The sequence below is a fragment of the Acinonyx jubatus genome, chromosome B4, assembly GCF_027475565.1.
Source record: "Acinonyx jubatus isolate Ajub_Pintada_27869175 chromosome B4, VMU_Ajub_asm_v1.0, whole genome shotgun sequence".
NCBI classification, from domain to species: Eukaryota; Metazoa; Chordata; class Mammalia; order Carnivora; family Felidae; genus Acinonyx; species Acinonyx jubatus.
The window spans coordinates 655,473-671,104 of NC_069387.1; the positions used below are offsets into that span (position 1 = coordinate 655,473).

General features: G+C 52.3%; 1 protein-coding gene across 5 annotated transcripts in view; it reads right to left on the bottom strand.

The window, feature by feature from the left end:
* DIP2C (disco interacting protein 2 homolog C) overlaps nucleotides 1-15,407 on the bottom strand; it is a 408,190-nt gene extending 392,783 nt beyond the window's left edge. For 3 of the 5 annotated variants that reach the window (XM_053225171.1, XM_053225174.1, XM_053225166.1), the window contains exon 1: nucleotides 15,107-15,344. In XM_053225171.1, coding sequence (XP_053081146.1) covers nucleotides 15,107-15,191 — 85 coding nt within the window. In that variant the 5' untranslated portion in view covers nucleotides 15,192-15,344. Of the gene's footprint in view, nucleotides 1-15,106 lie in introns of all 5 variants that reach the window. The other 2 variants (XM_053225170.1, XM_053225168.1) reach the window with 1 other exon arrangement.
* Nucleotides 15,408-15,632: the final 225 nt, after the last annotated feature.

The following is a 15,632-nucleotide window of genomic DNA, read 5'->3' on the forward strand; positions in this document are numbered from 1 at the left end:
ACTGAGCCTCTCCACCAAAGCGAGGCTGGTGCTACAGGGCGGAGGGAGGACAGCACCAGCCGGATGGCCGGAGGAGGGAGCAGCCAGGGCACAGGAGTCACCCCACCCCGCTGCCCCCCAGGTGGGGAGGGCCCAGCATCCACAGGAACCCGAAACACAGCACAGACTCCCCTCTGCACACATTCTGCACACACAGGACACACAATCCGTGCACCACGCATGCCCACAGCCTCAGGAGCTGGCGGCTCTGCTGTTAATGATTCACCCCCGCCCAAGTCCAGCACCTGGAAGGAAGCAATCTGGGCTGGGCTGGAAGGAGGCCGGTCCCAAGTCCCTGCACTTCCGTAAACTTGCATACAAAGTAGGAAGGTCGGATAAGGTCATCTCCACGGACGTGGCCTCATGCTTCTGTGTAGCTTTCTACTCAAAGGTCATCCTGCTGAAAAGTACACATTGAGCCTTGTACAGTCAGCGTGCCAGCTAGGACTTACGTGGAGAGAACACACAAGCAGGGCCCCCAACCACTCACGCGTGCTCTTGAAAACCAGGAAAGCCCCAGATGCCACCTCTCATTAGGCTCAGTGCCCAGGACCCCTGGCCCAAGAAGCCCCCTGCCTCAGCCTGAAGACGGCCAGCCAGGGGAGCAGGAGAAGGCAGAACCCAGCAGCCCCGGGGGCAGAGTGCAGCCACAGCCAGCACCCTGGGCCCCAGGAGCGCCTTCTTCCACTCCCTGGATGGCTCAACCCTCACCTAACCCTGCACTGGCTGGTGGCGGGTCCCACTAGGCTCTCTGCCCCATCGACAGGTTTAGGTTCCGGGTCCTGCTGGGTTATAGGAACAGCTCTCACCGCTCCCTCAGTGTCCTGTGCAGATGCTCAGTCAACTGAATGAATGCTTAAGAAAAGGAGGACAATTCAGAAGCACTCAGGCAGCAAAGGAAGCCTCCAGCTGAGTCTGGAATCAGGTGTAACTGGCCTCACAGGATGGAGGTTTGCAGGTGCACACTCGCCCTTCCCCCAGGGTGGGGCCGGGCGTGCTCCGCCGAAAAGTCCACTCGAGCTGGTGTTAAACAGTACACACGTCCCAGGGCGAACTCCCCCAACCCCAATCTTCACATTTATCACTATACCTCCCTTAGGAACCACAGAAACCCCACAAGGTAGGACAAAAAGGTTGTCCAACATCCCAGCCGACACCAGATTAGAGCACCTCTGGTCCCTGTAGCTCATGGAGCACGTGCCAATCTTCCATTTTATACCCACTTCAGCACAAGGCACTAAACCGAGGCCAGGACCCTCACGGTCACCCACAGGAACAAAATACGATCCTGCTCCAAGCCAGGGGAGGGGACTTACAGCAGGGAAACAGGCCCCCCGCTGCCTCCATGCAGACCTGACTTCCCAGCTGGTCTCTGGGCTCAGACAGGGGACCCTGAGGGCAGAGCATCTCCTGAGGGAACAGACACTACCCCTTGAGGCACTAGGGCCACCTGGAGCCAGCAGACCCCGCCCCTGATAGACGCCGCCCCTCATAGACCCCAAGACAGGGATTGATCTGGTGTTCACTGCCATCAGCAGGTGCCCACCATCCTTTGCCCCCCCCTCCCCCGCCATGAACTTGGAAGGATTTCTGGCACTTTGGAGACCATCTTTTTTTTCCTTCTATGCCAAATTTCTTTTTTTTTTTTCAATATATGAGATTTATTGTCAAATTGGTTTCCATACAACACCCAGTGCTCATCCCAAAAGGTGCCCTCCTCAATACCCATCACCCACCCTCCCCTCCCTCCCACCCCCCATCAACCCTCAGTTTGTTCTCAGTTTTTAAGAGTGGAGACCATCTTTGAAATACTCGTCCTCGGTCTTCCTGACGCTGGCCTCGCTGAAATAAATTCCTTTCCAATCTCACGCACTACTCACTTCTCTGCCTTTGGATTCTGTCAGCGGCAAGGGGCCAAAACCTGGGGTGCTGGGGACCCCCGGAGCCAGGTGTACTTGCACCCCTGTGCCCCCCGCTATAGCAACGTGTGGTTTCTTACTTATAGAACTATTTAGTTTTTCTGCATACAGCCGGTGCTGCAACGGGCTTGCAGAGCCTCCATACGCATGGCCCCACGTGGGGAAGAATTGGCACAGCCACGAAAGGTCAGCCAAAAGCCTGGGAAGAGCGTTAGGATTTTTCAGAAGCCAACAAAACTGGCAATGCCTAGACAACTGGAAGTTTGCTCAAGGTGTCTTGCTCAAACCAGGTCCTTTCCAAAGGCTGTCAAGGATTCAGGCAGTCAGGACCCCTCCCCACCCACACCCCCCCCCCATATATGACGGCTATGGGTCAGAAAGAAGGCAGAAGGGAGGAGGAAGAGAGGACTGAACTTCGGGTTTACAACAAAGGCATAAATGGAAATTAAATACAGGCCTCTGGTTATCTCAGAGACCAAGTTAGCCTAAATTACAAGTAGCAACATTCACACTTAATTCTGAGCCTACAGGTGATCTGGAACCACTCCATTAGAAGGATAAATCGAAAGAGAAAGTCAATTCACAACGCAGAATAATGACTCAGCCAGACTAACCAAATTAGTATAATCTACTAAAAGTCAAATCGTATCTTTCTTTAAGATTGGGTTATTCTGCAGCTCGGGGGCAATTTCAGATTTAAGATACACTAGAAAATGATCTTGTTTCCCTTCGTTCTGATAACCACGGCCCTCGTGAGGCCAAGGCAGAGCAGCTTTCCTGGCTTACAGAACAGGTGCAACCCAGCTACGCACCAATGACCCAAAGACAGAATGAACGCTCCATGTCCTGTCCCAACAAGTCACGGGACTTCTAACAGTAGTGGCACTCTCGCAAGACAAGTCTACGGTAAACACACAGCACATGGGGCGCCTGGGGGGCTCAGTCGGTTCAGCGTCCGACTTCGGCTCAGGTCATGATCTCACGTCTCATGAGTTCGAGCCCCGCGTCGGGCTCCGTGCTGACAGCTCAGAGCCTGGAGCCTGCTTTGGATTCTGCGTCACCCTCTCTCTCTGCCCCTAACCCACTTGCATTCTCTCTCAAAAACACACATTAAAATTACATATATATATATACACACACACATATATGTATGTGTATGTATATATATGGGGGCAGGGAGAGAGAGACAGAGATATCTCTAAACACACAGCGCAGAAAACCACCTTGGCACTGGCATTTATTTAACAAGAGAAGTCGTCAAGGGTCTCTGATACCAGAACATTTATCTTTATTAATGAAGAGCTACATGTATTCTAACCAAGGAAATGGGAAGTTGTACTGTCCAAAAATACTCAAATGGCCCACATTCTAGGAAAAGGCCTACATGCCTGTATATGCACACTGTTTAAGCACCAGGTTAAATACATACATTCAAAATTCTGATGCAAACAGGAATAATCAGGGAATAGGGGAGGGTGTAACTAGTGAAAACAAAGCTGGATGTTTTAGAAAATTTCTTGAGACAATATCCCCAGGATAGCCAGGTATCACACAAAAATCTTACCTGTTTTAAACACGATTATTCCTGCCAACATTTACCTGGATTAAGACTTACTTATATACAGCAAAGGAAGCTAGAAGATTTGTCCTGATTTTTTTTTAATGTTCACTTGTTCTTTGATAGAGAGTGAGAGAGCATGGGCCGAGGAGGGACAGAGAGAGGGAGACACAAGATTCCGAGGCAGCTCCAGGCTCCGAGCTGTCAGCACAGAGCCCAACACAGGGCTCCTACTCGCAAACCGCAAGATAATGACCTGAGCCAAAGTCAGACGCTTAACCAACTGAGCCACCCAGGCGCCCATGTCCCGATTTCACTTATGAGTGGAATCTAAAAAAACAAATGAACAAAATGGAGACATAGTAAAGAACTGGGTGTTGTCAGTGGGCGGGGGGGGGGGGGGGGGGGGGGGTACACACGTCTAGCCATAAAACAAGTCTTTGCAGGGAGGAGAAGTCAACACAGAGACTACAGTCAATACCGTGATAACTCTGGTGACAGAGGAGACTACACTTATCATGGTGAGCATTTCATAACGCGTAGAATTGTCAAATCATTATGTTGTACCGTGCACCCGAAACTCATATAGCATTGTATGTCAACCATACTTCAATTAAAAAAAGATTTGCCCTAACAAGATTCTCTAATCACTAGATTATCTTCACAATTATGAGTAACCACTAAATAGCTTCCTCTCAAGGATCCCAAACTAAAAATAGGAGAACAAAAGAAAGCCACATCCTGACGACTTTATTAAGCAGATTATAGTTATGAAAATAAAGGAGGTTTGAGGCTACATTCCTAAAATATCCTTCGAAGAACTGTACCAGCTGGCAATGGTTACATCAGGTGGAAGAAATATGCAGGTTCTATGGGAGTAAATAGGTCTTAAAAACCACGGATACCATGAAACCTGTCATCTTTTAAAAAATCGTATTTGCTACTTTGGATCTGGTTATCGTTCTCCATGAGGGTGGGCCTGGGGTCAGGGAGGCAGGAGTGAAAACCAGGGTCAGGAAGGGCTTGAAGGGCAAAGCAGGCTGACGCAGACCTAACCCCCAGCCACCTGGCCTCGAGCAAGCTCCCGAGCAGGGCGGCTTCTCAGGAGGCACGTGTAACTCGGGTCAGGAGTGCTGAGAAAGTGGCGCCTAGAGCGGGGCCCTAGCACACAGAGGGCAACCGGTGGGCGCAGATGGAGGGACCGCCCACGTCCAAACCGAGCTCCGACTGCAACGTCAGATTTCAACGTCCAAACTGTGCACCACCCGTTCCTACTGACAGGACTCCAAATCTCTGGGGACCAGAGAGAAGCACGGCTCGGTAGGTGTGGCCCTCAGCCCCGCAAGAGCTGGGGATCAGAAGGGGCACTCGGAGTGAGAGTTCTCTACCTGAAGCTAGAAACCGATCGCCTCCTGAGCGACTGCTGGAGGCTTAAACACCATCGACGCCCTCCTGGTTGGTAACGGGGAAGCTGCGAGGTCACCCTTTCCTTGTAGGGACGCTGAAGACACTACTCCTGGATCCTCACTTAGAAGACTTTTCCCAGACACAGGACCAAGAATTAACAGCATGGTCGGTCTCTTGACCAAAACAATGAAGATTTCTGACAAAAATCACACACGCAGCCTCCTGGTTCTAACGGACGCAGAACAGACAGGTTAGCCTCTGCAGAGGGGCTGCGTTTTCTGTCCACCTGCCACGAGAAGGGAGTTGCGAACACACAGAAAACGTGAAGGGTCGTGTGACGGACACCCTTGTATCCGCCCCTGGGTGGCAGATTCAATTTTAAACGCCGAGTCGGGGAGGCAGCCCGCTAAGACAACGTCCGGAGTGTACCCGCCCCATCACCGCCAAGCGGGGCGAGGACGTGAGCGTCCTCCCCGGCTCGCGGCTTCAGGAGGGACGGCCACCGCCGGGCCCCCCGCCCGAGAGCACCCGCGGGCGCCACAGAGCTCCTCTATCGGAGCCCAGATCAAAGGCCGGATCCCCAGGCGTGGTTCACGGGAAAGGCAGTCCCACAGTCGAGGATACCGAGAACTGTCAGGAAGACGCTACTAATGAGCTTCTAAACATGAGCAATCTAGTCTCCTCGTCTGTTCAAAGAGGAGGTCATTCCCTCAGAAACTGTTTTAAAAGGACTCAAACCCATCAATACAAAGCCTACAAGGCACCAAGGAATTACGAAGTTCACTTCCCTGGTTTCCAGGAACGTTAGCGTTCCCAGTGCTGTGCGGCCCACACTACCTCGTGAGCCACCCGTCTCCGGTGACAGCACTCCCAACCAGCGGCCGGTCACCTGCCCAGCGGCCACGGAACGCGCCCACCCGCGCAATCCACCCTGCACATTCCTTCCCCAAGGCCTTGCCCTCTCGAAGCACGGGACACAGAACAGAACACTGTCAGAGCGCCCCTTTCGCTCACACGCTTTCCATCAAGGGCAGATCTCACCCAGAATCCTATTTGTGCCAAACACTAAACAAAGTCAAGGCTACTTCCTGCCTGGGTCCAGGGCCAGATCTTCCTAATACAAGGGAAGAATTCTAAATTACCAACTGTTATAAATCCCTTCCTCATCGGGGATCTAAATAATAACTGCTCACATCTACATATGAAGAAAGAAAAGCAAATTCTGCTTTTCATTATTTGTGTACAAGTGAGAGAGAAACGTCTCAAAGTCTGCACACTGATACCAACAGCAAAACAGCCCCAAGGGCGAATGCTCGTGTCCTGCTGTGGTCCACGAGGAAAGCATGGCCATCAAAGGAGGCCTAGAGTCACCTGTGCTAAAAAGCGAAATGAACTCGCAATCCACCCGCAAAACCTTATTTTTACCGAATTTCCTGACATGATATCACACCACAGCAGTAACTTGTGGCCGTGGAGGGACAGTACAACGCACATTAGTAACAAAGTTTCAGTCCTGGAAAGCTGGTAGACTATTTCCTGAATTTTAAAGGTGTGTATTTTAACGACTTAAATTTAATCGTGCCCTTGCTTAAGGAGTGCCTTAAAGACTGCTTTACGTTACTAAATCTCACCAGCTCTTAAGCATCCACTATGTTGGAATACGAGAATTGTTTTGAAGCCTGGTCACGCTCACTTAATCTAGCACAAAGCCCATCTGTACCTTGTTTCATGTTACTTTTAAATAGTCATTGTATATAATTGAAGCCACAACTTCGAGATAGCATTAAGTCCACGTGGTACCGGGGTGGGGGAGCTGCCTCAAAACCCTACCCCTAGTTTTTATTTTAAAAGCAGCTTATGAAAACAGGAAAAGTAAAAGATGCTTATGAGAGCCGATACACAAACCGAAACAGTGCTCAACCCATGTGACTGGCAAGGCAAGTGTGCAGGCCAAAGCCCCAAAACGTCACAAATGTCATCACACAGGGTGAAGCCCTTGGGCGTTCAGCAAGCGGGGCACAGGGCCATTGCCACAGCAACCCTGCCCATCCCCAATGCCAAGCTCTGAATCTTGGGAGGGGCCTGGCCTCTCAGAACGACCCGAGGCCCACAGGGTCCCACCTGTGGGGCTTGTCAAACAACATCTGTACTCACGAATCACCAGACACAGGGCATGAGAAGGGGCGTTCAGCCCAGCACCTCCCCACATGCTGGAGGCTGACAAACACGCGTGTCCAGAAGAAAAAGTCCCAAAGTCACAGCCAGTGGGGCTCTGAGCCTCGTCATCAGGGGGCAGATCCAGGCCACTCCTCCAGGAAGCTTTGGGAATAACTCCAACTGGAAGCCCAACACAGTGCAGAGACGCGGTGGGACGTGGAACTTATGTGGGACGTGGAACTTATGTGGGACGTGCTTCCCAGGAACACCCGGGCCAGAACGTAAGTAGGACGTGCTTCCCAGGAACACCTGGGCCAGAACGTAAGTAGGACGTGCTTCCCAGGAACACCTGGACCAGAACCTAAATAGGATGTGCCTCTCCTACTTCCCTCCCAAAAAATAGGCTTAAAGGTGTACTGACCAAAGAGCCCATCAGGAAGGAAGAAGTTTTGTCTTTAAAAAGGGGGGGGGGGGGCATTAGGCTCTGACACTATTGGTTCACAGCAAGTGCTCAGGTAACATCAGTTAAGAAGTGTGCCCTCCCACACCCTCCTTCCACTTCTGTTCTCACAAGGCTGCTCAGAAGTCACTCTAACCTCCGTCCACCTGGATAAACTCAGTCACGGGGCGGCCAGGGCCACAAAGCACCAGGTGCTCTAGCCCAGTGGACACACCTGGGACAGAAAGCAGACCCGGGTGTTTACCAAGCAAATAACACGTCATCACCTCATTGAGCCTCGATACCACCCCGGAGGTAGGGTCAGGAGCTCCCCCTGACAGCTGAGGAAACTGAGGCTGGGGAGACGAGCCAGCTCACCCAGGATGGGCCCACACGTCCTCTCCACGTGGACGGAGATCAGGAAGAGGTCTTCTCAACAGACACACCTCAAGATCTTCCCACAAAGCCCTACAAATAGGATTTAGGAAAACATCCAAAGAGATTCAGGAAGCACAGAAGAAGGTCATCCATAAGTTAAAAATGGAATTTTGTGCTCTGAATTCCCACTCTACTAAAATCCAGCCCCCTCCAGCTGATGGCTCCTTAGCAAACCTGTCCTTTCTAAAGCACGTGGCCAACTAAAATGTTTCATCTGTTCCTTTCCTCTGGCAAGATGCAGGCTTTGCAACTGCTCTTAAATATACTTGACATCCTTACCTGAGGATTTGTAAGCTACATTTTGTCAGCATACAGGTAACTCACACCGACGTGACTGGCCATGCTCTGTCTGCAACACAAGAGGTAATCTCTAAGGGCGCCTGGGTGACTCAGTCGGTTGAGCATCCGACTCCGGCTCAGGTCATGATCTCGCGGTCTGTGAGTTCGAGCCCCGCATCGGGCTCTGTGCTGATGGCTCAGAGCCTGCAGCCTGCTTCAGATCCTGTGTCTCCCTCTCTCTCTGCCCCTCCCCTGCTCATGCTCTCTCTCTCTCTGTCAAAAATAAATAAACATTAAAAAAAATTTTTTTAAGAAGTAATCTCTATCTGTGTTAACTTATTCATGAAGCAGCCTCGGAATCTCCCCAGAAGGTTAATTAATAACAACACAGTTTACATTTCCGTTTTCATTTCAGGTAGAGCGGCCTACAAAGTCTATTTTTCCCAAGAAGTATCTCTTGATACTTCCTCAGAAAGACCATCAGGGTGAATCCGTGCCAACCTCCTCTTTATCGAGAAGGGAATTTCAGCTTGGCGAGGAGGGGGAACAGGGGATAACACAGGATTCAAAATAGATGCTCTTGTGTTTCTCGAGAGTGCCGGAGTCAGGGTACGTGGCTCCGGGTCAGAATGAGAGCACGATCAGACCTCCCACATCAGGGGACAAAAGTGTGCTCGCTAAAGAAACTCTGGGGCATGTTGGCCTCCCCCTCTGCAGGCTTTCGTTTGTCCCGTGCACTCCTGGCACAGGGCAAGCCCCACCCGTGTGAGGTCTGGTCAGAACACAAGCAGAACCCTTCCTGCGCTCTCGGAACCAGGTGTCCCTCGGCACAGGACCACGTCCCCAGAGCAGGAGCCATAGCTGTGAACGCCTTCCTCCCAAACCAGACGCTCAGCCCTGAGCCAGGTGGATCTGAAGCTTACACGTAATTTTTAAATAGCTTAAAAGTTATTAAATGTGTTATTAAATTATTAAATGACTTGACTAACCAGATAATTGAGTTAAAAACATTATCTGTTCACAATCGTGAATAAGTATGTGAGGAATCCTCTCTCTGGAGCTGACAGAGCTTGGTTGGATCTGGCCCGTGGGCTCCGATCTTTTCATTAGGACACAGATTTCCAACCCAATCAGCAAACACACGACTTGCAACCATCAGCCCAGAAGAAAAAGACGCATTTCTAACCTGGTAGCAATCGCAGAATCCCTTCACTTCTCTTTATCTTGGATAGTTTGGTCTTTTTTTTTTTTTTTTTTTTTTCTGATTTTTAATACCCACTGGACAAAGCCCTTCAGTAAGGAACGCTCTCGATTTGCAAAGCACGCAGCACAGAGAGCCCATTTTACTCTCCAGGATTTTCAACAGCAGCAGCACTGACTAGCAGCCTCCTTCCCCGAGGGGACTGCTTGCTGCCGTGTTATCTTTCACAACTCAGGACCTTAGCGCTTCCCCACTTTGTCTCAAGGGATTATTAACATTAATAACCCCAACTGGGTCCAGAAGAAAGGAGTGCACTTTACGTGTGTTCAGAGGACAAACACTGGTGTCTCCGGCATGCTGACTCCTACTTTCTTACCCCACACCAGCTGGGGCTCCCAGAGTCTCCTCTTTGAGAGCGCTATTTATTATCATCACCAACAAACGGAAGCAATTACTTCTTTTGAGACATGACAAGTTTTTGACCCTCTTAGCAGAAAAGAACAGAGCACTGGTAACAATAGGTCATCTCTGAATGGCAAGAAGGAAGGAAGGGAGGGAGGGAGGGAGGGAGGGAGGGAGGGAAGGGAAGGAAGGAAGGGAGGGAAGGAAGGGAAGGAAGGAAGGAAGGAGGGAGGGAAAGAAAGAAAGAAAAGAAGGAAAGAGAAAGAAAGAAAAGAAATAACACAAAAGAAGGAAGAACAGAGAGAAAGAAAGAAAGAGAAGGAAAGAAAGAAAATCACAAAAAAACTAAAGTTGGAGACCTTGACAGCAGAGGTGGAGAAGGAGAAAGTGAAGCATCAGGAGAGCACCAACCCTGTAAAGCGTCCAGAAATCCACCGCGGCGCCCACGGTGCATGTTACAACAGATCAAACGTCCCCCGCTCCCAGGGTCAACAGCGATACGCAAAACCAAGTACCTGCAGCCAAGAATTTGATTCTTCTTCAGCATGCTTGAGCAATTATGACAAGGACTGGAAATGAGCTTAATAATATGACTAGGATTTGAACTAGTGAGTCAGCCTATAGATATAGGCCATCAAAACGAAGATTATTCAACACATTCTCTTTACCATCCAGAAGAATACAACTCATCCCATAAATCACTGCTTAAAAAAAAAAAACCAGCTCTAAAAAAAGCGGCAACCCATGTGAAAACGGCTGGGTGAGGAAGAGGCAGAGAGTGACTCATACCATCCAACAGCTTGTAGCCTCCAAACCATAACAAGAGTATAAAACCAGTGGGCCCAGTATAAAACAAAATAGAGTCATTGTTACCGCGTTGACCTCATAAAGCTCAGATCTAGGCGTAACGACAGCACTGCAAATATGTTATGAGCACTCGGAACAATTTTACAGGTCTATGCCTTTAATGTGTGCGTGTTTACTCTTCCAGCTTCCGGGCTAAATCTGACATCTATATTTATTCATCGAGAAAAGAACATTCAAATTTAACTATTTTCCTAACTCTGAAGAACTCTTATAATTCAAATCCACACATTTCAAATCCCACACATATCAACGCTGCCATTTTGTAAATATTTTTTTTAAATACAGGTAACAATATTGCGGGTTTATCATGCCAAGCATTCCATTTCATTCACCACAATACTTACAGCTATTTGACAACTTTGAGGCAGATGTAACAAAGTAAACAAATTCTGTTACCAAATTCGAGGTCTGATTCAGGGTGGGGTCCACGTGGCCTCACAGCTGTCATTTCCCCACTCTGGGGACCCCTCCCTTCCTCCCCTCCAATGACAACAAATTATCAATGAGCGCCTGAGGGAAGACAGTTTTTCCACACACTTGTTTTCAAGAGTCAACTATATCCTTTCAATGAGGGTAACGTACACAAAGTGTGGGTCGCATTAGAGATGGCCGGGCCTCACAGCTTTGGAGGGTGGTCCTAAGGGGTCAGCCAGGGCAGAGCCCTGAAGTCTGTAGAGCGGGGCCTCCGAGAACACAGGGGTAGGACTCGAGTTCCAGAGCTAAGTGCCTCTCTTATCTTGTGCCCAACGGCCCCGAAAATGCCACACTGAAAGTCAACAAACATTCCGACTGGCCACCCCTTTCAGATTTTATTCTTTGGTGACAGGAATGTGCATATGAACTGCTCGCCCGCCATTACTTAAAAAAAAAAAGTCATTGGCCCCTTGACCGACACAAAGAACCGACGTTAGATTACCTTTCACTTGCCTCTTAGGTAGCCACTCACTAAGAAAGTGTCCCACCAGACTCTGCTCCAGATCCTAACAGGTAAAGTAATTTGGTGTATTAATTAGCAAAGCAGAGCATGAACTGAGTAACCCCCATAAGCAGAAATTAGGAAGTGAGCAAAGTAACAACCACAAAATGTAGAACGTGGACTCTATTTCTTAAAACCTGCTCTTCTACAAACACCAACCAATTTTCACAGGCTGTATCGGGAGGTGGTTTCCCTAAGTTCTACCAAAATAAGAATTCAGCCAGTCCTGGGGAGAGAAGGCCTCCATCTGTGGCAAGCACAGGGGACACGCAGCCCGGGACACAACCATCAGTGAACACACAAACGTATTGCTACATTTCGATCAACAACTGAAAATTTTTTTAAGACCTGAGTCTTTTGTAACTTTTCTGTTTCTTCTCCACTTTGCTTGGTGTTTCCATTTAAAGTTTTTCCTTAAGCCAAAATGAAATTATTTGGGGGCCTTCTTAAAGCCAAATAGGAAAAACGCACAATTCCAAAAGGTGAGATGTCACGAAGGGGAGGGAAGAGGAAGTGATTTAGGGGAGAGGAGCCTCGGCCGGCCACCCCACCTGGTGCCCTGCAGCCAGCCAGCTCACCGGCATCTCCCCTGCAGGCCCATGTTTGAGCAGACGGACACGGCCCACACCCACGACTCTACCCAGACATGTGGACCGGAGGCTGTCAGTGCCCCGAGGAGGGGCCGCCTGCCACATCTCCCCACAGAAAACTCCTGCACTTTGCTGACGATGCCGTTCTACAGTGAGAGGCTTTCCCCAGCGAGGGAGGCACAGGGTAGTCACACACAGCGGAAAGAAAAAAGGAGGCAACCAGCAGAGCAGGACGGAAAAATCGGAGTTCTGAAGCTTGAGAAGTCAATCTGCAACCCTTTAACAGTGACTCTAGAAAACAACACAGCACCAGCATCCGTAACAACACCCAGCAGACAGCACAAACCCATACTGCACCGGGACTGCAGAGAAGTCCACACCACAGACTCCCATTAGGGGCTGGCAGGCCATACAGGAACGTGTTTCTTCAATCTATATACACATTGTTTTCCACCCTCCTCAGCAGGAACCGAGCACTGGAGATCGCACGTGTTTCCATAATATTTTCTGATATTACAATAAAATGATGAAGACTAACTCACAGAATTCTCTCCACATGAATCATGACCGAGGGTTAAATGTGATCAGAGTTGTTTGAACATTTCACTTTGCAAGCTGATGTGCTGAGGGAGTTTTAAGTTCCACGATGTAAAAAGACAGATTTCTACCCTTCCAATCTTTGGCTTCTCTGATGCAATACTGAAAAACAAGTTGATTCGCCAATTTAAGCCAGGAACAACTACTCTATGTGGTTACAAGACCTGAAATTCCAAAGAAGACTCCACCAGTTCAGCATGGACAAAGCAAGTCAAACACAACACAGCTAACGAGCCAGGGCAGAGGGGGGAGGGCTGGACGGGTCAGTGCGCCAACCCTCTTGTTTCATTCTTCAGTGTTCAAGCCAAGTCTTACAAGGCTTACACAGAAAGACAATAATGTACTTCCCATATGCAGACACATACCCCTCTCTCCGCCCTGACACCCAATGGGAAGTTGACAAAGCCCCTTTGAAAAACCTGTACAGACAGAAGGTGTTCACGGACAATCAGACTGAGCATCCCTTGGTCTAAAGTGTTTTTGCCACCCTCTGGTCAGCGGGAACAAGAGTGATGGCTGGTGACAGGTGAGTGTCATATAACAGGTAAGCGTGCCCCCAGGTTCAGGTGCCTAAGCCACAGCCCCGTGCAGCACGGGGCCAGGACACATGTCCTCAGCACTGTCCCAGACTCAAGGAGCAAACGCAAGCTGATGTCCAAGCTGACGGGGGAGGTGGCGCGATCCTGTGGAGCTCAGACGGCTTCCCACTTTGCTAACACAGATGGGGTACTGACACAAAATGTCAGGGGAACGCAGACACAGCAAAAGCGTGTGGGGGTAAAGCACGAATGTCAGGGTCCCATAAGGAATACTGAGCGGGGCAAACATGACTAGGGCCGGGGGGGGGGGGCCTCAAAGTGGGGCGAACCCCATCTGAACACTGACAAAATCGCAGAACTTGGACAAATACTTTCCAGTGGAGACTCCATCCGTTCACGCAATCTGCCCACACCACACACTTTATCCACCAGTTTGAGTCTAAATATTGTTCCCAGCAGGCTACTCCTCGTGTGCCCTGCCTTGGGGTCCTCTGAGGCACTAGCAAAGCCCTCTTGCCTTCCAACAGCCAGAATAGTGTCTGCTGAGCACACACAGTCCAGGAAACAGCCTCCTCTCCTCCCACGGGGCTGCTTCACATTACAGAACGTTACAGTGCCCTGCAGAACCCCAAGTTTGAAACAGAAAAATAGAAAGGCGTCCAGTGCCTGTAACCCTGAAAAGGCAGTTAACACGACACCACAGCCCCCACGCCAATCCCTCCCTTGCCCTGAACGTGTTGAAAAGGAAAACATAAAGTCAACATTAGCTCCTCCCTGCCGATGAAAATTGGCACGAGTGAACGTGCGTTCTGGCTCCCCGCCCTAACAGAACCGTTACACACGCGCGCACACACTCACACACACAAAAGTTCACCAGGCCGAAGGGCCCCAAATGTAAATTCAAAGCCGGCCGGCCTGTCCCCACCCCACATCATGGGGTGGCCTCTGCAGGGCGAGCCGGGGACACGAAATACATATTAAACACTTCACATTTCGGAACTTTGGTGGTTCCTTTCTTGAGAGGCCGCAAAACGCGACCTAAACTTATGACAGTTGAGCACATGACCCCGCCACTAAGAGCAGATGAGAAGCCGCATCTAACACTCCGTGCGGTCCCTGTAGCAAATCTGTCACCAGTGTGGATGTGCGAGATGAGCGCGCGACAGCAGAGCTGCTGCGGGGGGGTGTGGGGGGGGGGGACCCGGCCGCGGCCCCCGCCCTGCCCAGCACGACACACGGAACAATAGTGCGCGCCCCGCGCCGCCTCCAGCCCCCAAGTGCAACGCCAAGTTTCGCGTTAGAACCAGGCCGGCCGGCACCCCAGGCCGCGCGACGCGGACGTGTCCCCAGCGCCGGCCGCGGGGCGAGCGCACGGACGCGCACCAAGGACACGGCTCCCCGCCGGGCGGGCGCCCCGCGGCCCAGGTCCCCCCCCCCCACTGCTCAGCCCCCCCCCGCCCCCCGCGCCCCGCGCCCTGCGACCCCCGTCCCCGCCCCAGGCCCCGCCGCAGCGCGGACACCCGCAGGCACCCGCAGCGCAGGGGACCCGGGCCCGGGGCGGGAACAGGGCCGCGCGCACCCCCGCCCGCCGCCCCCCGCCCGCTCCCCCCGCCCGCCGCCCGCCGCCCCGTCCTCCCCCCCCCGCGCCCCGGCCCCCCCCCCGCCCCCGTGCCCGCGCGGCCCGGCCGGGCCTGTTACCTTCCGACAGCTCGAGCTCCAGCTCGGCCAGCCGCGCCCGCACCTCCAGCGGCAGCGCCGTACCCTCCAGGCCGCGGTCCGCCATGCTCGCGGCGCCCCCGCCCCGGCCGCCTCCCTTTGTTCGCAGGCCGCGGTCTGGCCGCTCCTCGCGCCCCGCGGACCCGCACCGAGCGGCAGGCCGGGCGCGGCGCAGCGAGCGCTCCTCCCCCGGCGCCTCCTCGGCGCGGCCCCGCCACGCGGCCTCGCGCCCGCGCCCCCGCCCGGCCCCCCGAGCGCGCCCCCGGACCCGCCGCTGCTCCGGGGCGCGCTGGCGGCGGGGGCGCGCTCGGGGGCGGGGCGGGGGCCCGGGGCGCGCGGGGAATGCGGCCCGGGCGGGGGGCGCGCGGGGGTGGGGGGAGGGGTGGGGGGAGGGACGCTCGGGGTCCGGGCGGGGGCGCGCGGGGGTGAGGATGGGGAACGAGTGTGGGGGTCGCCCAAGAACGAGAAGGGGGGATCGCTTGGGGGGCTGGGCGGGGGGCGCGCGGGG